We start from the raw sequence: 23,704 nt of genomic DNA, 5'->3' as shown, positions 1-23,704 counted from the left end.
ACTTGCTCTGTCATGATTTGCCATGTTGTGCACGGTTCATTAAATTTCTTAATTATTGATTTAACTGGAGTCCCAATGATGTGCAGCACTTGAAATCAACTTTAAACATTCTCTTTGCCACCTTGTCGGTGAAATAACAAAATTGCACATCATCAGAAATCATCAACCAAATGTCAGTTTATTTTTTTTTCTTTAAAAAAAATGGTACATTTGTTTAACCTCTTGACACTGGTCACTTGCTTTGGATATTGTGGGCTTTCAAATTCAAGCATAAATTCTACAGTAGAAGCTCATGTTTATCTTTTTCGTTTGATACCAATATGCTGCTGGATTTTATATATTTATTTTTTAAAACTTGCCAGTCTCGCAGTCTGTCTTGCAATTTATGGACTTAACTTTGTATAGGTTAGTAATTCATGAGAGAATTTCACTGCTGCATGTGTGGTTGGAAATGGATCAATGGATGTTAAGGTTGTTTTTTCTTTTTTCTAGTATGTGCAATAGTCAGTCATGTTTTTGTCTTGTACTCACTTTCTTCTGCATAATAGTTGAATAGATGAAGTTTTGAGGCAAAACATTTTGTTCTTTAAAATTGCCCAAGATAATCAGTGATATTACAGTTGCAGTTATTATTTTAAGATGGTTATGCTGAGCAAGGACTGAGAATTAAAGAACAGTAAGGAGACACAAAGTCCGTTTGGGCTTAATGTCATGCTGAATCAAGCTCTTTGGATCTATCTTCCAGCAGCAGTTTGCAGACTTCCCAGACCCCATGATGTACAGTGATTGCCTACCAGAACTGTCACGTCACGTGTCCTGTAGTGGTCCTGCTGACTCGAAGTTGGGAGAAGACCAGGTGTCCTGGAAGGATTTACTAGACATGGACCTCCCATCTTTCCGACCAGCGTTCCTTGTACTATGCAGAGTCCTTCTCAATGTCATTCACGAATGCCTTAAGTTACGGCTTGAGCAGCGGCCGGCTGGAGAACCTTCACTGCTCAGTATCAAACAAGTAAGCAACCGCTTTAGTGCGCTAACCTAGTCTTACAGCTGGGTATTGTGCTTGATTCATGACACTGCAGCACCACCCATTCAATGACAGTTTATGCTGTTTTATCTATTTTCTTAAAGTATTCATTCATTGAATCTGCTTATAGCTATTAAGACCCTATCTCAGTCATTTGGCAAGAGCTGGGGTACAACCCGGACTAGCTGCCAATCAGTCACAGGGCAATCTGGCAGTATTTGTCATCTAAAAATTCTAAGCTTTTAATAAAACAAAATGACCATAAGTAATTGAAATACAAGAAAACACTGAAGTTTGTTGAGCAGTTGTTTATTGCATTATTCCAGAAATTAAGTCATGTATGACAGAATTGTTTCATGCAAATCTGTCATCTTTGTGCTGTGCAGTTGGTGCGTGAGTGCAAGGAGGTTCTTAAAGGCGGCCTTCTGATGAAACAGTACTATCAGTTCATGCTTTGTGGTGTGGTGACTGATGATCAGGGCTTGCAGACGAATGCCAGCATTGATGAGTTTGAGGAGGATCTTCACAAGATGCTTGTGGTAGGATCATGCTCCTTTCTCCCTCTAGTAAAAGTTATGATTGTTCGAAAATAGGTCGTATTCTCAAAAGAAACATTTCAAAGTGTATAAGATTTGTGAATTTTATGTAAAAGTTATGTGTAAAATGTCTGTCCCCCCCCCCCGGCTTTGTAGGTATACTTTGACTACATGCACAGTTGGATCCAGATGTTGCAGCAGCTGCCTCAGGCATCGCACAGCTTAAAGAATCTGTTAGAGGAGGAGTGGCACTTTACTAAGGTCATAACTCCTTACATCCGTGGAGGAGAGGCCCAGTCTGGCAAGCTTTTCTGGTCAGTGAACCTGCAGTTCACTTACATGTGTTGCTGCAAATTTGAGCTTTTCACAAGCTCGACCTGTAGCGCTCGGGCAGTACACCAGTGTCTTAGTCATCACTGGTACGATAGTGCTTCAGAATATGAATTCAGCAATACCACCACCACCATGAAGAATCAGTTTTTCCCCATAACAGTACTGAATACCCATGAGATCAGTGTAGTCCTGATCAGCACTGCATTGGTGAGGCTGTGACGATCAGAGCCGGTGGTCTTTGTGGTCATTTTTATTTATTTTGTCTGTTGTGCTGTGCCCCATGTGCATCAAAACACCTGTTAAATACTTTTTTTTTTTTTTTTTTTACAGATCTAACTGGTTATAAAGTTACATTCACATGAAGAAATAACTTGGTGTTTTATACATTTTGAATTACTCTGCAGCTGCTATAGCGCCCATGTAAAATTTCCCTGTGGGGAACAATAAGGTATATTTGATTTGATTAACAGTCATGGGAATTGCTAAACTATGATTCTGTGAGGTAAACCAGTGGACATTTGTGCTGTGTGCACTCATTTAGCTTTAAGAAGCATTAATTGAAAACGGCTGCAGATTTGTGAACTGTGAACCTGATTCATGAAGTTTATCATTTAGTTCTTAGTTTTGAAGGAGCAAATCCAAAAATGAAAATAATTCAAGTTAAACTCGTGCTCAAGCAAGATAAGTATTATAGAAGTTGTACTGCGCAAACGCAGTAATACTGTTACTGTATTGAAATGCTGTGGTATTATTTTTAGGTCAACTCCTAGCGTCCCAGTGGTCGTGATGCTGTTACCTCGTAAATCTGACAGTGTATCACAGGCATATAGTGTTGTTGGTCCCTGCAGTATATAGACTCTCGTTGAACTTTCATGTACTGTTTTGAAGGAAAATAAAATATAGCTGGTCAGTCATATTTAAGTATCTTTTGATAAACTGGGAAGCTGTTGAACCCGATTTATCTGCATTTTTCAAACGATGTAACCATCACTGCCCACATACTTCCATACATCCTTTACATTGCCAAGTTTAAGCAAAGCATCCATTGGAGGATGAGGCATTGCAGCCCCTCAGTGAAGTACTGACAACATCAAACATGATGAAAGCTGACTGCAAAATGGTTTAAAAACAACAGAATGTGGACAGAAGTCTCTGACCATGTTCATGTTTAATGTTTGCATAAATGAGCTTTACCTTATTGTCTTCTGTAAAAATAAAGCTCACTCCATGAATTATAGGTATTATGTTTTTTTGTTTGGTCCCCAATTTGACAAGAGGCTCTCCATATTGATATACAGAGTATGATGCTCTCACTTTAAAAACATTTATTAACATTATATTGTAACTATCTAAATGTGAAAGCTGAAAAATTGCTGTCACAAAACATCTGCACCAGATTCTTAATGGTTTCATAATGAATTAACTCTTGTCACAGAAAAGCTGCTTAGTCTGCTGCTTCTTTCAGAGTTGGAGCTTATTTGGTGACAAAATGAACCTCATTAAGAATGGTCTCTGAGTAAAGTTATTATATCCGTATAAACTAGCGAATCAGAATCCGATCAGTGCGATAGGCCAATGGTCTCCTCCTGTTTGGGTCTTGTTCCACTCAGAGCTGCTGCATGAAATGGTTCTGTTTAGATCATTGTGATCTAAGCAGCTCAGCACAAACCCTGAACAAATACTACAAAACCACATGGTGATACGGAGAAACCGAGACTCTAAGCTGAAATAGGGGCTAAAATTTACCACGCAGCTCTGATGGTCACACAGGTGACCAGCCTGCTCTGCGTTTCTCTGATCGGCTGCTCTTCCATCATATTTCCTTGCGTAATTTAAAGACATGCAGATTAAGTGAATTGGAAACTTTGTAATTGTCCAGGTCTCACTTGTAAAAGAGATTTTGATCTCAATGGAACTAACCTGGTTAAAACAAGGTTAAATTAAATTAAAAATGCGTCCAGCAGCTTTGCCATTGTGCAAAAAGTCAATAGATGTGCAATAGCACATCAGTGGAAACTGCTTCCATTCAGTGTTCTACAAGCTCTTTAAAAAATATGTTAAATTGTGTCAGGAAAAATGCTTATCTATTTATTCATGCATTTTTTTTTATCACAAAATGTAGTCCCTGCCTCCTCCAACAAAACGCAAACAAACAAAAAACATGCAATTTTGGAGTTTTGTGCTTATAAGTTAATTGTTGTTCCGATCCTTACAGTGACATTGCTGGGATGCTGCTGAAATCCACTGGAGACTTCCTTGATGCTGGCCTGCAAAAGAGCGGCAATGAATTCTGTGAATGTGCAGATAGCAGCACAGCCTCAGATGAGATCAGGTAAGGGGCATATTACATTTCAGTTATTGGAGTCTATAATGAATAATTAAAAATATTCTTCTTGGTGGTGGTAGTTTTTAATTTAAATTATTTTCTCTTTTTAAGGCGGTCAGTTATTGAGACGAGTCGGTTGCTCAAAGAGCTATTTCATGAAGCCAGAGAAAGAGCTTCCAAGGCTTTGGGTTTTGCCAAAATGCTTCGCAAAGTGAGAGAATGCACTTTCTAATTTTTTTTTTTTTTCCTTTCCCCTTTACATCACCAAATACCATAACAGCACTGGAGAAGTAGTGTTTTCAGACCCTACTTTTCTGCACACTGAGGAATTGGGCCTGTGTGTCCTGAAACATGCATTCTTTGCTTTCCCCTCTGCAGGATTTGGAAGTTGCTGCAGATTTTAGTATTACAAAGGGGTTGCCCTTTCTCCTGGAGGCACTAAAGGAGAAAAACTATGTCAAGGTATGCAAGTAATTTTGTTTTATATTAATTTCATGTCTGTTTTCTATTTTTTTAGTCTTGAATATTTAATTATTTTTCTAATATTGTCCTTTCATCTTCAGGTTCAGATTCCAGGCTTGGAAGAGCTGCAGATTTTTGTCCCTTGTGGCTTGATGGATCAGCGTCCACTCATCCTACAACTTCTTAATGCTGCTGCTGGAAAGGAGTGCTCCAAAGAGCCAGATGATATTCATGAGGATGAGGCCTATCTGCTCTTAAGTAAACATGGAACTGGGGACTCCACTGCTGATTCTGACTGGGCTCAGTGGGATGGAAAGATGCTGAAACTGGTTCCACAGATGGAAACCATTGACACCCTCAGGACTATGAAGGTAAATAATACAACCCCTGGCAAAAATTATGGAATCACCAGCCTCTGAGGATGTTCATTCAGTTGTTTAATTTTGTAGAAAAAAAGCAGATCACAGACATGACACAAAACTAAAGTCATTTCAAATGGCAACTTTCTGGCTTTAAGAAACACTATAAGAAATCAGGAAAAAAAAATTGTGGCAGTCAGTAACGGTTACTTTTTTAGACCAAGCAGAGGGAAAAAAACATGGAATCACTCAATTCTGAGGAAAAAATTATGGAATCATGAAAAACAAAAGAACGCTCCAACACATCACTAGTATTTTGTTGCACCACCTCTGGCTTTTATAACAGCTTGCAGTCTCTGAGGCATGAACTTAATGAGTGACAAACAGTACTCTTCATCAATCTGGCTCCAACTTTCTCTGATTGCTGTTGCCAGATCAGCTTTGCAGGTTGGAGCCTTGTCATGGACCATTTTCTTCAACTTCCACCAGAAGATTTTCAGTTGGATTAAGATCCGGACTATTTGCAAGCCATGACATTGACCCCATGTGTCTTTTTGCAAGGAATGTTTTCACAGTTTTTTCTCTATGGCAAGATGCATTATCATCTTGAAAAATGATTTCATTATCCCCAAACATCCTTTCAATTAATGGGATAAGAAAAGTGTCCAAAATATCAATGTAAACTTGTGCATTTATTGATGATGTAATGACAGCCATCTCCCCAGTGCCTTTACTTGACATGCAGCCCCATATCATCAATGACTGTGGAAATTTACATGTTCTCTTCAGGCAGTCATATTTATAAATCTCATTGGAACAGCACCAAACAAAAGTTCCAGCATCATCACCTTGCCCAATGCAGATTCGAGATTCATCACTGAATATGACTTTCATCCAGTCATCCACAATCCACGATTGCTTTTCCTTAGCCCATTGTAACCTTGTTTTTTTCTGTTTAGGTGTTAATGATGGTTTTCGTTTAGCTTTTCTGTATGTAAATCCCATTTCCTTTAGGCGGTTTCTTACAGTTCGGTCACAGACGTTGACTCCAGTTTCCTCCCATTCGTTCCTCATTTGTTTTGTTGTGCATTTTCGATTTTTGAGACATATTGCTTTAAGTTTTCTGTCTTGACTCTTTGATGTCTTCCTTGGTCTACCAGTATGTTTGCCTTTAACAACCTTCCCATGTTGTTTGTATTTGGTCCAGAGTTTAGACACAGCTGACTGTGAACAACCAACATCTTTTGCAACATTGCGTGATGAGTTACCCTCTTTGAAGAGTTTGATAATCCTCTGCTTTGTTTCAATTGACATCTTTCGTGTTGGAGCCATGATTCATGTCAGTCCACTTGGTGCAACAGCTCTCCAAGGTGTGATCACTCCTTTTTAGATGCAGACTAACGAGCAGATCTGATTTAATGCAGGTGTTAGTTTTGGGGATGAAAATGTACAGGGTGATTCCATAATTTATTCCTCAGAATTGAGTAAGTCCATATTTTTTCCCTCTGCTTGGTCTAAAAAAGTAACCGTTACTGACTGCCACAATTTTTTTTTCCTGACTTCTTATAGTGTTTCTTAAAGCCAGAAAGTTGCCATTTGAAATGACTTTAGTTTTGTGTCATGTCTGTGATCTGCTTTTATCTACAAAATTAAACAACTGAATGAACATCCTCCGAGGATGGTGATTCCATAATTATTGCCAGGGGTTGTATATAATTTATGCCTTAAATCATCTGAAACAAGTGTGTCAAAAATTTTATATTCCTCTGACTGGTTTATTCTGTTTAAAGGTGGAGAACATGTTGCTGATTGTGGTGCAGTCTGCTCACTTGGTGACTCAAAGGAAGTCCTTCCAACAGTCAATGGAGAATGTCCTCACTCTTTGGCGGGAGCAAACCTCCAGTCAGCCTCTCATTGCAAGTGCACTGGAGCAGCTCAAGGTGCTGAAATAACCACATCAGTTGATTTCTAACCTACATCTGCTCTGCTTCATTTTTGGCTGCAAATTCTGGGGCATATTAGTGTCCAACTTTCAAAGTTTTTATTTGTTGCAGCTACAGTCGGTTCCCTTGAGTTTCCATTCTCAGTATGATCAGAACTTGAATCAGATTCTTGACCAGTATTACACCAGAAGTAAGAAGTAATGGTCAAAAAGGAAGTTGTGTGAATCTGTTGCATTCAGAAACTAATACAGCTGTATGCAAAAGTTTGGGCACCCCTGATGATTTTCCTTTATAAATCATTGATTGTCTGGATCAGAAATTTCAGTTAAATATATCAAATAGCAGATGAAAACACTGATATTTGAGAAGTGAAATGAATTTTCTAGTATTTACAGAAAATGTGCAATAATTCTTTAAACAAAATTAGGCAGGTGCATAAATTTGGGCACCCCAACAGAAAAAATACATCAATATTTAGTAGATCCACCTTTTGCTGACAGAAATAACAGCCTCTAAATGCTTCCTATAGCTTCCAATGAGAGTCTGGATTCTGGTTGAAGGTATTTTGGACCATTCTTCTTTACAATACATGTCAGGTTTGTTGGTTTCCAAGCATGGACAGCCCGCTTAAAATCATCAGAGGTGCCCAAACCTTTACATAGAACTGTACCACATATGCTTACTTATTTTCTTGCTGTGGCAGTTTCGGGGTTTTTTTTTTTTTTTTTTTTTTTTTTTTTTTTTTTTTTTTTTTTGGGTCCCTTGTCTTGAATGCTGACAAACTGCTTTTTGAATTATTGCTTTTGCTGCACCTCTAAATGTGCTTGTGTAAATTATGCCTTTCTTTCGAACTACCCTTTTGCTGACTTTCATCTCCTTTTGTTGTCTCACCTGCTGCAGAATGAGGCATTAGGACTATGCATTAAGATCAGCATTGCCATTGACAAAGTGGAGTACATGTTCACGTCAGAGTTGGATGGTGAGGTGGAAGAGTCCGAATCAGCCACCCTGCAGCAGTACTACAGAGAGACAATGTGTCAGGGCTACAATTTTGCCTTTGAGGTAACAGCTTCTGGGGATTATGTATGAGAACAGCTTATATATTTTCACTGTGAAGCTTGCTAGCTGTACACATTTGGTAGGTTTTATTATACTTTCTTTTTCTTTGTTTTTTTTAAATGGTTACCCAGTCGGGGAATGTAGATGGGTGTAATCTGGGGTAAATGTAGTGTTGTAGAAAACTGAGCAATTGGGAAAGATTCAAACATGTTTAAAAACAATTTGTGGGACAGAGAGTGATCAGGAAGACATGAATAATTGGATGTAATTTGTGCAGATAGAGCTGCCACTGAACTAAAGTCAGGACATGTATGCAGAGAGGACATTTTGGCCAGAGCAGTCATGAGTGCAGCAGTCTGCTGTAGCTGTGTGCAGAGGAAGGTATATAACCTGGGTTCATACAGGGCCATGCACAATGAGGAGTGGTGCAATCGCTCTGGCAAAAGCATAGATGTCCTACACATGTATGTAAGCAGATGACTGTGGACATGCTGGTACAACCTGCAGTGAAAAGGACCTATTGTTCTGAGCAGAAGCTTCCTCATTCTCTGCATGTCATGCTTTTCAACAATAGACCATCTTAAGATGCTAACAGCTACATTTTAGCTTTGTGGTAAGTGTGGTAATAACGTGAGCTTCGTAGAAAAGATGTGTGGTAACAACCACATGGACTATGGAATAGCATTGTGCAAATCATGCACTCGTGTCATGGGACTTGGCCATACTCTGATGTAGTCAGTAGTAATCATAGGAAACACAAATTTTGCCTGTTATTTTAATAAATCAGACCCAGTTTCTTTAGTCTTGTTATCAGGATGCAACGTGTGGCTAAAATTGGAAGTGGGAGCTCGGCTTCAGAGAATAACTTTAAAAAAAAAAAAAAAGTTTTCATTGCAGTCCCCTTCTTGCCTCTTCTGGCAGGTGCATTCAAACCTTTACAAAGGGTTCACAACATGGTGGCGTGTCAGCTCAAACGTTCACGTGAGGCCGCTGCTCATTGACCTCAACTGGCTCACGAATGTATGGTTACAGAGTGATTACTGCTTCCTCACCCAGTTATTTGAGCTCAGTCATACAGGCTTATACTTCGTCTTGGCAACTGCATTCCTCAAAAGAACGCTGTTTGGTATCAGTCCAGACTATTCCCAGTCATAACGCCACAATGATAGAACAAACTCCCAGTTGCTGTCAGGTGGGACATCCCTCTTTATCTTGAAGACCCATCTCTTCCAAGAGTGCCTCCTCTGCTAAACCTCTTAACACCCTCACATAACCAGGGGTCTTGCAAAGGAAAAATGACATTCTGGTGTGATGCTAAGTAACTGACCTAATGAGACAGTTACCAAGTCAATGAGTCAGGTCTCTCCTAAAATAATAATGGTTTTGATGTGACAACTGTATTTACTTACTTTAAATTCAGTCTTTTTCATGAGACATACTTGTAATGCATTTTCCTGTTTAGTAGCTACAGTGCATTTCTGTGGCTACTGTGGCAATGTTGGAGGACTTGGGCATTCATTAAATGAATGTTTGACATAAATATTTTTATAGCTAAAACATTCATTTCATGCATGACCAATATTGATTAATGATAACATTGTTACGTGTTCCCCCCACACCCAAGAACATGTAGTACTTAATAAAACTTTGCAGATCATCCTCAGTGTATTTTGATATGACAAAACCATCAGGGGGTGGATCATCAAAGTTTTATAATTGTATATAAAATAATACTTTGTCTTCAACAACACATGTCTGGTGTGATACAAGAGTTACTGAAGGAATTTTAACAGAACAGATAGTTTTGTGTGTTCAGGGAGGTGGTGATTTGTATCATGTAGAACAGGTGGGAAACTTGTTCCAGAAAGGGCCAAGAGGGTGCAGGTTTTCTTGCAGCCACTGACTCCACCAGGTGATTTCACTGATTAATATCACTTTGAGCAGATGGAATCAGTTAATCAGTGAAATCACCTGGTGGAGTCAGTGGCTGCAAAGAAAACCCGCACCCTCTTGGCCCTTTCTGGAACAAGTTGCCCACCCCTGATGTAGATAGAAGTCAAAATCGTGTCTAACAGATGTCAGATCATGATTTCTGCTGCCTTCTAAGAAAATTCTGACTGATGCAAAGTTTTTAATGTTGGCCTGCTGTCAGTTGACCTCCTGTTAGATAAAATAATAAATAAAAAGTGTTGTCCATTTGGCTGCTCCCATTTTGTTTGGGGTCACCACAGCGGATAGATCTGCACTGGTACTTGGCACAAGTTTTACGCCGGATGCCCTTCCTCACGCAGCTCCAGTGTTACCTGGAGAAACACGTACAGCCGCTGGTGTTCCAAAGAGGTCTCCCATCCAAGTACTCACCAGATGCCGCACTGCTTAGCTTCTGAGATCTGATGGGATCAGGCTGACACAGAGCAGACCGGCTGCAAAATAATAAATAAAAAATAATAAGCAATTAATGTCATGTGAAATCAGAAAAAAGGTTACTACCCTGGAAGTTATGTGAGGGCAAAACCACCAGAGTGCTGCAAAATCCTGATGCAGAGCACTCAGAGCGCTGATTGATGTCCAAATTAGTAATACTTGGCATTACTAACGTGTGTGTGTGTGTGTGTATTTTTTTTTCCTGTCCTGGTGGGGGGGTTCTTCAAGTCATCCACTTGCATGTTGGACAGAGAGTGATCATATGTATATGTAGCAGACCCGATCCTCTTACTTCACTTCCCATTTTAATTCATTGTCCATTTTGTTACCACCTCTTTGATTTGATGTGGTGCCACTTACTGTAGTATCTTTTACTTGAGCTTGATTATTTGTTCTGTACTCATAAGTTGCTTTAGAATCTAAAGCATGGAATAAAAAACTTTCTGTGTTTCCAGGCTAGCTGTTATTTACTTCACCTTCTCGCTGGGCGCCAGTGTAGGAGGTGAAGGCCTGATGCTTTGTCTCGTAATACCTTTGAACATTCTTTCATTATGGCAACACTCTCACTGCAGTCAGACAAACACACTTCCCCTTGGTTTCTATGAAAAAATAATAAATTTTTCTGCACACGCTTTCAATCTTGTATGTCTTCGGTTGCACCATTTCTGGTGTCCCTGACCAATTTTGTTTTCTTGCTTTGTGGACATGCTGCCTTGTTCAAGACAGTTGCGCCACCAAGTGTAAGAAGTACAACACACTTAAGCACAATTATGTGTGGGCCGTAGTCCATAATATTTTTAGACTTTGATAAGGGTCAATTAACAATGGATGGCAGGTCGCAGTTGGCCCCTGGGCTGTTGTTAGGACACCCTTGCTTTAGATGAAAGCTTTTTTTAGTCAATGAGTAAATGTTAATATGAATTGTGATACATGTACTGTGTGTCATGACTGCACAATTTAATGTCTCTTTCATGATTCTAAAATTCCAAACTAATGTTGAATTGCAATATATTTCAGAATGCACTCTGTAGCACTAAGGCTCTCAAATAAGGCCCATTTCCACTGCGGGAATCCTACCTATTCTCCAGATTTTAAGAACTGGTACAGGAACAGCCTGTTTAGTGGCCTTCTCAGTTATTGTGTCTCTACTACGGTGAAGAACCTCCAGGGTCGCTGTGACAGCAAACATGAAGTGCTAGTGACAGCTAGTAAACAAACTTTAGCCTTAAATACAAGGCAACTAAAAAGGTTGTCAAGTTTGTGTGGCAGAAATGGGCCCGTTGTCTGTAAAACCATAAAATTCCACACAGTTCTTTACTTTGAGTCACTGAGTGACATCAGTGGAGCCATTAGATTTTGTGTCCTGGAGTAACAGTGACCTTGTGCTTTTTTGGAGATGTGGGGTAAAAGTAAGTGACATCCACTCTTCTGATTTCAGCTGGTGATCTTGGATCCATAGATGAGATATACTGAACAGAAATCCAGTTGCAGTGGAAGAGTTCATAAGTCATCATTTGAACATGTTGGGAGGTGTTGAATAGATTTTTTTTTTTTCTGTCTTTATAATTTCAAATGAATTTTCTTCCAGTATCACAAAGAGGTGGTACGACTGATGTCAGGGGAATTCAGGCAGAGGATCGGAGAACGTTACATAGCCTTTGCCCAAAAGTGGATGAACTATGTTCTGACAAAGTGTGAGAGTGGAAGGGGAACAAAGCCCAGGTAAGGCACATTATTTTCCACAAAATGAACACAATGCATATTAAACTCTGCTGTAGATTTTCCCATTCAGTTGAATGGAAAAGTGTGTCCAGTCTTTTGACACCACACATGGAGTGGCTCCACCTGGCTTGCACCATTTCTCCCTTGCTAACACATAGACAACACACCTGTCTGTTACCAATCCCTTCTCTAATTTGTGTATGCGCTGAGTGAGAAGAATAAATCTGCATAAGTTTGCCAAAAACGTATTGATTCAAATTATTTCTGAAAATTAAGTGGGTTAAAGCCCCAGTAACATGGGAACAAGACTGTCTGCAATTTGGGGAATGTTATGGTTGCTGATGTTTATGGGAAAATGTAAAGCTGCAGTCACAAAACATAAGACTGTTTTGTGATGGCCGAGAAGGGACTGTGGCACAACATATGCATGATAGTGGTGAAATTGTTGTGGGACACACATCCAGACAACCTTGTTTGTGTGTATTTATGGCATGAATTTATCAGACTGTTGTGCGTATATCATTCAACTGTTTTTCCCTCCAAAGTCATGGCAACAGTTGCCGACATGCACACTTTGGTGGCACCATTGTGGTACGCTTGTTGAAAATCAGTTGGCACACTTTAGAGTTAGAGTATATTTTGGAGATGTGTAAAATACTTTCGATGTCTGAATTTCAGTCCACAACGTGTTTTGTTTTTTGTTTTTGCAACAGTTGAGAGAATGTGGCAAATACACCTGTGATTTTTGTCTTCAACCTGGGGCAGCATGGTTGTAACCCAAGGTGTAACCAGGGCTTAAGTGTTTATATTGTAACTGTGATAAGAGTCTCATACAAAAAGAACTAAAACAAAAATACTTGATTGAAGAACCTCTGATGTTGGTTGAAATTCTTGCGTGCCGTAATTTTCTGGGCCTGTATCCACAAAGCAACTCAAAGCTCTCTGAGTTCCTAACATAGCCTAGAAGTTCCTGGCAAGGAATCCTAGCCTAAGAGAGATCCAAGAGGGGTCTGAGATCTGAGCAAGTAAGGGAGAGAAACTTTTATCTACGTGAGGAAGCAGGGTTGACCCCCTTGCCAGGTATATTGCCAGGAGCTGTGATTGGTTGTCACAAAATGGGAAGGGGGAAAAAAAACAAAAACAAATGCACTCTGCGCTCGTCGTTATGAATAGACAGTGAAATCAACCGATTGAAAAGCTGAACTGCATTAAGCTGTGTAATGGCGAAAATAATTTAATGTAATGATGGCGAAAATCAGCAAAATTAAATGAATTGTTGCACAGCTTGAAAATGTTTGAATGTACCTCATAATAAAAGCATGCGTGCCTGCATGGTTTATTTAGTAAGTTCAATGTAAGCACATAATATAATTGTAAATATGTTAAAAATACATGCATGACACTAGAAAGTGAAAACACTTACTTCCATTGTGGTCCTTTTAAAAATCAAATGACAAAATAGAAGTAATAAAACAATATTAATAATGCCGATAATAAAAATGATAATAACTAGCCTGTTGCCTGTGGGGGTCCATGGGTTCTAGATTGGGTAGTGTTTATAAAATAGGTAGCTGACATTTTTTAAGGGTGGTAATAAATTAAGCAATAAGTTGGAATGGCGTGTTTGTTCAGAATGTCTTGGAACCTTAGACCTCAACAAGTTTTAGAAGAAGAATTCAACCCTCGAATTGTTTTTTTTGCTAATTATGTATTTTTTAATGTTAGTTTACTGTCTTAATGCATTTATAAATTGTTGAGCTTGTTGTTATCATATACACATTTTTCTAATTATTATTATTTCATTTTATTTTTACTTCTATTTTTTCATTTGATTTTTAAATGGACCATAATGAAAGTAAGTGTTTTCACTTTCTTGTCATTCATGTATTTTTAACGTATTTATAATTATGTGCACTTACATTGAACTTATGAAATAAAATCACACTTGTGCTTTTAATATAATGATTTACTTCCCCCTGCTGGAAAGGTGTGTGAGTCCAATATTAATAGTGTGTATGATAACAGGAAACTAAACAATTTCTAAATACATTAAGACAGTAAATTAACATAAAACATGATGTAATTAACAGGAAAAAAGGGTTAAATACTTGTAAATACTGTTGATGTCTAAGGTTCTAAAAACATTCTGGACTTGCATGCCATTCCAACTCATTATAGAAACGTTACATAATTTTTTACCACCCTTGAAAAATGTCTGCTACCTAGTTTATAAACACTGCTCAATCTAGAGCCTGTGGATCCCCACGGGCAATGCGCTAGTTATATTGATTATCTTACTAAGTTTAATCACCATGCTGGTAATTGCGCACAAGCGGCAAGTGAGAGAAGCATTGACACGTGCTGTAATCCAAAGGCAGAGCAGAGATCACAGCACACAAGCGAAGTTAGTCTCAAACTGGTGATTTTAGGCTATGGCTATTGACATCGCTTACTTTGATATTAATAGTTGTATGAATGTTATAGAGAATAGAATTGAATCCCCTTTATTGTCATTACACCAAATGTACAATGATACTGGGGAGAGCTTCTTCTTTGTCAGTGAAAATGGATGAAGTAAAAAAAACAAAAGGTATAAATAGTTATAAGTATGAAATCCTACAGGACAGTGCAATGAAAATCTCTATGTACAAATATATATGTGTGTGTGTGTGTGTGTGTATGTACATTTGCAGTATGCAGTCTACATTTTTCCCGTAGCCAAGTATCGCAATGTTGTGATGTCCTTCATCTTGGGCGTTAAGTTATTATGCTGGGTAGGTAAAGTAAGCTAATTTATGATGAGGTCAACCACCAACATTATCACTGCACCATCAAACTGGTAGCATGTTACTGAATCACTCCCATTCAACATACAGGGAATATCACTCCTTCCTCTGTCTTTTCCTTCTTCTCTGCTTAAGACACCCTTAGGCTTTTTAAAAGTTCTCCTCCCTATTCTTAATAGGTTGTCACCTTAGGAGCTCTCTTAAGGCCTAAGATGCTTTATGAACAACATTTATCTTACCAAGGGAAAATATTAAGAAATGTCTAAGAATTCCAGGAATTCTAAGATATTTATTAGAATAATGTCACTAGGAGCTACTTTTAGTCTTAGTGTGTTTCGTGGATACTTCTGTGTTTCTTTTTTTTCTCCCATTACTTTGAAGAAATCACTTCCTGTTGTAAAATAGTGTTGTGGTGTGATGGAATGGATTGAATGTTAATTGAAAGTTTTTGGACACACTTATTGAATGCTGTCTTTTCCTTTCCAGGTGGGCTACTCAGGGTTTTGATTTTCTTCAGGCTATTGAACCTGCTTTCATATCAGCACTACCTGAGGAGGATTTTGTGGTAAAATGGCCTGATTTAATTGTTCTGTGCGCCGTTGCAGTGATCATACTATGCATAGGGTGAATTGATGTTTCTCTTGACTGTGAATTACCTTGTCTTTTGCAGAATTTACAAGCACTGATGAATGAATGTATTGGGCATGTGATTGGCAAACCTCACAGCCCAGTAACTGGCTCGTACATTGGTGAGGACCTACTTGGAGTTCGGATTTGGTTTACTGTGTTGACACTGATTCTTTTCTACCTAACAAGTAAAAATTACTGTATTTTAAGTCACACCTGTCAAAAAATGCCTCTTGAAGAGGGGAAGAAAAAGTCACACAGAGTACAAGTTCCACAAGAATATAAATGGTACCTTTCTTCTGTATTATCAACTCTTAATTTGAGGTTTTTGTACATTGTTATAGTATATGTTATGACCATTTCTTTCTTTAATATAATGGTTGGTTTAGTTTAGTGAGTGTGTGTGTGTGTGTGTGTGTGTGTGTTCGTGCCCCCCCCCCCCCCCCAATGTATAAGGTGCCACAGAGTTGCAAGACCTCCCAAAACCTTATACTCTGGAAAATACAATAGACACTTTTGATTATTCAAAAACTATACTGATTGTAAAAATGAGTCATAATAAGCATTTAGTTACTAGGTCAGTTAGTCAACTGACAGAAATACTCTAAACTACTGGTTCTATATTGTAAACTACTTTGATAACAAGATAGTCAGTCAGTGTTCAAGCAAACATGAAATACATAACAACTTCAACTTTCTAAAATAGAAGCATAAAACAGCTTTGGATTGACCTGTTCATTAGACAAGACAAAATATTTAATTTGAATCTAACTTGAGCCTCATAAGAATTTTAAATTAATTGATTTGTATTATTTTCTGACATTAGGCTAAGCATCTGTCAGACTTCAGAGATGTAGTTATTGTTACCATTTTTAAAAAGAAAGGTGAAAAATTTAGAATCCTGGAACCACCATGGAATTTCTCTGCAGGGAAGATCCTGGCTTGAATCCTGAACAACATGCTCAAAACTGTCTCTGAAAAGATCCACCCTGAAACTCAAGCTGGCTTCAGACCATCCAGAAGCGTAGTAGAGATGGTCTTTATCATGCACCAATTGCAAGAAAAATGTCACGAGCAACAATGGCCTTTGTACATGGCTTTCATTGAGCTCTCTAAGGCGCTTGACTGCATCTTGAGAAAACTACACTTGGAATTCCTGGCCAGATACGGCTGTCTTGAAAAGTTAATTCAAATTCTGCAATTCCTCTATGATGACATGCTTGCCTCAGTCAAGATCAACAGATAAAACACGGAACCTTTCAAAGTGGCGTCGAGTGCAGCAAACCTCCGTCATTGCGCCCACACTCTTTACCATCTTCATCGTGACCATTCTTTACATTATCAAGTATGACCTAAAACCAGGCATTGAAATCGTCTACAGAATGGATGGCAAGCTGGTCAGCCATGACCTTTTGAAAAGTAAGCGCAAAATATCGACACAGCCTCATCGAGTTCCAATATGCAGGCAACAACGGCGTTGCAGCCCTTGACGAAGACAATCTCCAGCAAATCCTGAGCCCTTCCATCGTGCATACATGATGCTGGGACTGAACATGAGAGTCAAGAAAACCTAAGTTATCTACAAACCACCTCCGAACGAAGGAGCTCGCAATCTGTCTTTGGTCCACCTTGATGAAATAACTTTGGAAAATGTGGACCACATCTGATACTTAGGAAGTCATCTCTCTGCCAATGTCAATCTCGGCACCAAAATTCTGCATTGCCTGAAATGTGCTGGTAGCACTTTCAGTTGTCTGCGAGTGAGAGTTGTCCAAGATTGAGACATCACAATCAACACCAAGGCAATGGTCTACAAGGCATTTGTAGTTCCAACCCTCTTGCATGCGCCAGAGATGTAGACTCCATATCATCACCATCTGAAGACACTTGAAAAATTCCACCACTGTTGTCTTCAAAGTATCCTCAAAATCAGTTGGGAAGATCAAAGAACCCATGTCCGTGTCCTACAAAAAAAACACACACAAAAAAAAAAAAACGACCAGCATAGAAGCCTGTATCTTCAAGAACCAACTCAGATGGTGTGGCCATGTTGTCAAGATGAGTGACTGTCTGCTAAAGCAAGGCTTACTCCCAACTTAAAAAAAAAAAGGCAAACCGAGCAGAGGCGGACAGAAGAAGCGCCATAAAGACATCCTGAAAGCCAACATGAAGAAATGTGACATGGATCTTCACAGCTGGGAAGACATCGCAAGAGACCAGCTACTCTGGAGAACAACAGTCAAACAAGGAGTAGAGCCCTTCGAAGCCAAACAGTGTCAGGAGCTGGAAGAGAAGCAGCGAAGGAGAAAGAACTACAACCGAGTCTATCCATACCCCCAGGAATGACATGCTGTAACTGCAACCAAAGCGTCAAGCCAAGAATTGGACTCATCAGCCACCTGAGAACTCACAACCAGTGGTAGGCACAGCTAACCAAAAAGTTAGCTTCAGTAACCATTAATCTGTTAACTGAAAACTTAACTTTTAGAAAGCTAAGAAGGGTTTTAGAAGGCTCAGAGAAAAGCGCTCCAGGGGGTCATCAATACCGCCAAAGGGATTGTCGGCTGCTCTCTCACCACAATGGAAGAGCTACACAGTGACCGTTGTCTCAAAAAAGCTAAGAACATTATCAAGGACATACACCATGCAGGTCACTCCCTGTTTGAACTGTTACCATCAGGAAGAAGGTATAGGTCACTGAATGTAAGGACAAACAGAATCAAACACAACTTTTATCCATCTGCAATAACTATCCTCAATGCCATTAGAGGATAGTAACAGTGTGACCGTGCCAACTATGTATGTGGAGGTGTGTGTGGTGTGAATGTATTTATGTATGCATGTATGTGTACTAGTAATTTAAGTTTTTATATATTTATATACATAGGGATGTTGCACTGACCGGAGAGCACTTAAAAATTTCGTTGTATATATTACAATGACAATAAAGACCTATTCTATTCTAAACCGATAAACCCCTAAAACATTTAGCAGTAGTTATAGCTAAAAGCTAAACCCATAACTTTTAGTATCGACTCCAGTACACTGGCAGCTACTGATACTTCTGAGTAAATTCAAAGGCAATCACAAACTACAAGCCAGTGCTTCTGTCTACGATCAGCCTTATCTCAGCTAAAGAGACCTGGTGATCAGAAAGAAAGGGAGGGAGTGAGCGAGCGAGCAAGTCCTCACAGGCAAATCTCCAGCAGGAGGACATGTCCACCATCTACTGTCCACTTATCATGGCGGATTGCGAGCACAACTACCACATGCACTCTGCTTTGCTTTTTCACCTCCTTCAATTCTCTCACGAGTGCAACAAATTATATAAAGTCCATTCTCCTGCTCACAGACTGATCACCAGCAGGAGGACATTTCTACATCCAGGTTAACTCCTAATCGAATTGGCGCGCGTGCATGTGACTGCATGATCCACACAGCCCACAATGTCTGTACCTGCTTACAACAACAGCTGATCAAATGGTGGACATGTGCGCACTCAGAACACAACCTGAGTATGAGTGTGCAGTGAAATGATCCGCACCAGTAGCACCCGTGCATGCTGGGCGTGCAAGTGTGCGGTGAAACTCAGCCCGGTAGCGCCTGTGCGTGCTTAAAACAGCTGATCGAGCTGGTTGAAAGAGCTATTGCGTGTGAAGGGATGCATTTATCATTGCATTTAGCTGGAAGGAAGCCACCAGTGCGCTGTAATTCGGCAAATTGCTGCCGAGACCTATTAGCTTGAACGGCATGTTCCAGGATCTGCTGGGCTTCAGGGCCGAAAACCTGACCTGAGATAACAGGCAGTGTGTGTAGTGATCCCCTGCTAGCCTCAGACAGAGGGGATTGAGCCAACCACACCTGGCGCCGGGCTATGGTCAGAGTGGACGTCAGTCTGCCAAGCTCCCATGACATGTAGGCGAAAGCTTGGAACAAAGCATCACTCATGCTCTGTGTGTCAGTGTCAGCTGCATCATCCTGGAGAGGCCGGGAAAGTGCAAGGGCAGGATGAGACACAGAGATCTCCAGACGACCAATTTGAGCTGCAGTGTCATAGCTCTTGGTAAGGAGGTCATCAGTGACCCTACATTGAGGTCATGGGCAAAGGCCTGTGGCCGGGCAGCATCAGCAGGTGCTACAATCAGGCTACTAACAAAGCTATCCACTGGAGGCATGTGGTCTAAGCCATACTGCGGTGCATCAGACATTGTGCACAGTGTCCTACAATCCTGGGGCATATGGGTGAAGGATTTTGGGTCAGACCAGCACCTCTGCAGCTCTTTAATATATGGCAAGGATTGTGGGACATTGGGTGGGGGTGGGGGGGGTGGGGGTCAGTTCCTCCTCACTGTCATCACAGGAAGGTGTCTATTGCTGTGTGAGAGGAGCAGCAGAAGATTCAGAAGGCTGCAGAGAAAGAAGCAATGACTTTATCTGAGCAAATTCAGAGGCCAGGTTGTCAACCTTATCAGAGAAGTTAAAGTCATGGGCACCCTTCTTCACCATAGCAGTAAGGGGCTCAGCATGCGGTCGCTTACGTGAGCGTGGAGCCAGTGTCGCAGAGGACATCTCCGCTTCAAACTTGAACAGTCTAACCAGTCTGTCAGTCAGTGGCATAGAAACACAGTTGAAGCAAGCATCGTCTGTGATGCTTGTTTCAAGTGTTCATGTCCGAGACAGGATGGGCATGAAGCATGGCCATCCTCTGCGTCCAGAGACACCAGACAGCTACTGCACATGTGCACCAACACAATAGACATTAGCATGTGTTGGTGTACAAGTAAGAGAGACACAAAATTGGGGTGCAGTGAGCGAGAGTACTCACAGTATCCCAAACTCACACCCAGGCGTTAATTGTAAGAGCAGTAGTGAGAGGCGGCACTCAGCCCACAAACTGACACTAGGCATTACAAATGTGAGCCACCAAATGGCAAAGTAGCCCTGAGCTACTGTGGAAAGGTACATACAGAGGAGCGGGCAAACACAGCCTGTGAAAAACTGCTGCAGGAAAAGAGTGAAAAACACTCGCAACCAGCAGGGAAGTCAGAGAATACTCCAGAATTGCATGCAGAACAGCAGTGCAACAGGAGCCCAGACACTAACAACTACAGCACAATGTCAAGAAGACATGAACGAACTGGAGCAACAGCTGTAGCGCAGGAGTGAAAAACACAACTACAGCGTAATTTCAAAGAAGACAACAGCGAGCTGCACATTCAGACCAAGTAACCAGGGAGCGGAAAAACACTTGCAGCACAGCGTCCAAACTCAGCGTGTGGAACACAGTTGCAGAGGAGCGAAACCACTTGCAACAGTGTCAATTTGCAAGTGCAGCAGCGTCAATTTTAAATGCAGCAACAGCGGCAGTGTTCAAGTGCTGCAGCGTCAGTTCGCAGGCACAACAGCGTCGGTTTTCAAGCGCAACAGCGTCAAATTCAAGAAATTGCCAGTGAGCTGCATGTTTGCAGCAGAATGACCAGGAGTGGGGGAAAAAACCCACAGCAGTGAACAAACTTGTAGCAGTGTAATATCACAGCAACAAGCGAAACGGGCACGTGAGCGCGAACTATGCCATGAAAAAGAGCCAGCAGTGTGTAATAACTTCAGAGCGACTAATTAACATTCATACCACAGTGTCAAGACAGCGCGACATGCCCTGGCATGTCCCACACACAGCAGTGTTGCACACAGTAGCAGTAACAAATTAACGTGCACTTGTAGGAAAACGAGAGCGACACATCCGGCACACAGTAGCGGTAACAAATTAACACGCACTCGTAGGAAAACGAGAGCGACGTGTCCCGCACAAAGTAGCAGAAAACAAGTGAAGCCACAGCCGCTCACTCGTAGTACAATAGAATTACTCACCTAGAGCTGAGGCCAAATCAACTGAACACCTGCAGCAAACGAAGTTACTCGCCCACAGCGATAAGCAGAACAGAGTAAAGAACTCGTAGACTTGCAGCCTCTGGAGGGCGTGTATGCACAGCTCCAACCACGGAAGGTTGCGAGGCTCTGATCAACAAGCGACCCTAAAAAGTTTGGCCTTCAGCTTCTCATGTGAGAGATGGAAAAAGACCTGAATGCTGGGTATCGTGCACTCATATACTGTTGCTGATGTCACCCAGGTCACACCTACTGGCGTGACTTTGTTGGTATAAGACTCGACCTCTATGCATGTGCGCATGGAATAATCCAGGTGCTAAAGCACCGCCCTCTGACGGTCAGGAGGAATGAAATAGAACTGAAAGGGAGAATGTAAAAATCACTTACAGCTGCCTTTCAAGTGCACCATTAGTCACAGTTTATTCTCATATACCATTAAATTCAACTTGATGATACTTGAAACAGTTTTAAGAAAGTAATCCATCTTAGTCCTCAGTGTGCAAGGACAGTTTTTTTTTTCTTTTTTATTCTTTAATGTACTCATTTTAAATAGTATTCGCAGAGTGATGTGCCATAAAGTAGAAAACGTCTCTAGGGGTTCTGTTCAGAGCTAAATGCATGCATAGATACCTTACTAAATGTAATTAAACTTTTTAAAAACCCATACGCTTTAAAAGAGTTATCGTACATCTGGAAAGTTTTCACAGCACTTCACTTTTTCCACAGTTTGTTACAGCTATATTGCAAAATGGATGAAATTAATTTTTTCCTCAAAATTCTACACATAATACCCCATAATGACAATGTGAAAAATGTTTGTTTGTTTTTTGAGATTTTTGTAAATTTATTAAAAACTAAGAAATCACGTTTACAATGATCATCCGTGAGATCTTTCTACAGCTTAATTGGAGTCCACCTGGGGTAAATTCAGTTGATTGGATATGATTTGGGAAGGCAATACTACATATAAGGTCCCATAGATGACCGTGCATGTCAGCACAAACCAACCATGAAGTCAAAGGAATTGCCTGTAGACCGCTGAGACAAGGCAGAAATCTGTGAAAGGTACTGAAAAATTTCTGCTGCTTTGAAGGTCCCAATGAGCACAGTGACCTCCATCATCCATAAATGGAAGAAGTTTAGACCCACCAGGACTCTTCCTAGAGCTAGTTGCCTGTCTAAACTGAGCGACCAGGGGAGAAGGGCCTTAGTCAGTGAGGTGACCAAGAACCCGATGGTCACTCTGTCAGAGCTCCAGCATTCCTGTGTGGAGAGAAGAGAACCCTCCAGAAGGACAACCACATCTGCAGCAATCCACCAGTCATGCCTGCATGGTAAAGTGGCCAGGCGGAAGCTGCTTCTTAGTAAAAGGCACATGGCAGCCTGCCTGGAGTTTGTCAAAAGGCACCTAAAGGACTCAACAAAATTTTCTCATCTGAAGAGACAAAGTCTGAACTCTTCGGTGTGAATGCCAAGGGTCATGTTTGGAGGAAACCAGGCAACATCCCTACAGTGAAGCATGGCGGTGGCAGCATTATGCTGTGGGGATGTTTTTCAGCAGCAGGAACTGAAAGACTAGTCAGGATTGAGGCAAAGATGAATGCAGCAATGTACAAAGATCCTGGATGAAAATCTGCTCCAGAGCACTCTTATTATTTCATGTTGTCATTATGGGGTTCTGTGAGTAGAATTTTGAGGGGGGAAAAAATGAATTTACTCTATCTTGGAATAAGGCTATAACATAACAAATGCGGAAAAAGTGAAATGTTGTGAATACTTGCCGAATGCACTGTAGCCTGTCCTTCGCCAAGCTGCTCTGCGCTCATTGCTGTTCTGGCTGTCCCACAACATCCAAACAAGTGGAGTGCCGAGTAGTATGAAGGCTATGTTCCCTTTCTTTATTCAAGAGTGTGGTCTTTCAGTTTGAGAGCATGATTTATTAATTTCCCTCATTGTGTGGTTGGTATCCAGCTTAATGGTACATGACCACCACTTTCTGCTCCACTGTGTCAATCACACTCTTTCAGAGCATTAATACAGGAACATCTTGTCGTGTGTAGGTCCTACTATGTTGTGTCCATAGATGACAATGCAGTATTTTTCATATATAAGTTGTATGACTAGCAATATAAGTTTTGTTGTTGTTGTTAATGGCATAATTCTGAAAATATGGTGTTCTGATTATTAAACACAGTTGTTTTGGATTCTTTTTCT

At 40.5% G+C, this 23,704-nt stretch overlaps 1 protein-coding gene and 1 long non-coding RNA gene across 7 annotated transcripts in view; one reads left to right on the top strand and one right to left on the bottom strand.

The window, feature by feature from the left end:
* The window catches only part of map3k4 (mitogen-activated protein kinase kinase kinase 4), a 48,087-nt gene that overhangs the window by 14,018 nt on the left and 10,365 nt on the right, over window positions 1-23,704 (top strand). For 5 of the 6 annotated variants that reach the window (XM_034185670.1, XM_034185669.1, XM_034185666.1 and 2 more), the window contains exons 4-15: window positions 746-1,012; window positions 1,414-1,566; window positions 1,720-1,877; window positions 4,112-4,228; window positions 4,334-4,433; window positions 4,601-4,684; window positions 4,786-5,055; window positions 6,834-6,983; window positions 7,887-8,048; window positions 12,058-12,191; window positions 15,464-15,542; window positions 15,648-15,726. In XM_034185670.1, coding sequence (XP_034041561.1) covers window positions 746-1,012; window positions 1,414-1,566; window positions 1,720-1,877; window positions 4,112-4,228; window positions 4,334-4,433; window positions 4,601-4,684; window positions 4,786-5,055; window positions 6,834-6,983; window positions 7,887-8,048; window positions 12,058-12,191; window positions 15,464-15,542; window positions 15,648-15,726 — 1,753 coding nt within the window. The remainder of the gene's footprint in view (window positions 1-745; window positions 1,013-1,413; window positions 1,567-1,719; window positions 1,878-4,111; window positions 4,229-4,333; window positions 4,434-4,600; window positions 4,685-4,785; window positions 5,056-6,833; window positions 6,984-7,886; window positions 8,049-12,057; window positions 12,192-15,463; window positions 15,543-15,647; window positions 15,727-23,704) is intronic. The other variant, XM_034185667.1, reaches the window with a different exon arrangement.
* Window positions 9,348-23,086, bottom strand: LOC117523979. The gene is made up of 3 exons (XR_004564661.1): window positions 22,936-23,086; window positions 11,778-11,781; window positions 9,348-9,359 (listed from the first exon to the last, which is right to left on the bottom strand). It is a non-coding gene; the product is annotated as an uncharacterized LOC117523979 (long non-coding RNA).

Source organism: Thalassophryne amazonica, chromosome 13 (assembly GCF_902500255.1).
Source record: "Thalassophryne amazonica chromosome 13, fThaAma1.1, whole genome shotgun sequence".
Lineage (NCBI taxonomy): Eukaryota > Metazoa > Chordata > Actinopteri > Batrachoidiformes > Batrachoididae > Thalassophryne > Thalassophryne amazonica.
Note: the sequence above shows the minus strand (reverse complement) of the source record. Positions and strands in the feature narration are given on the sequence as shown.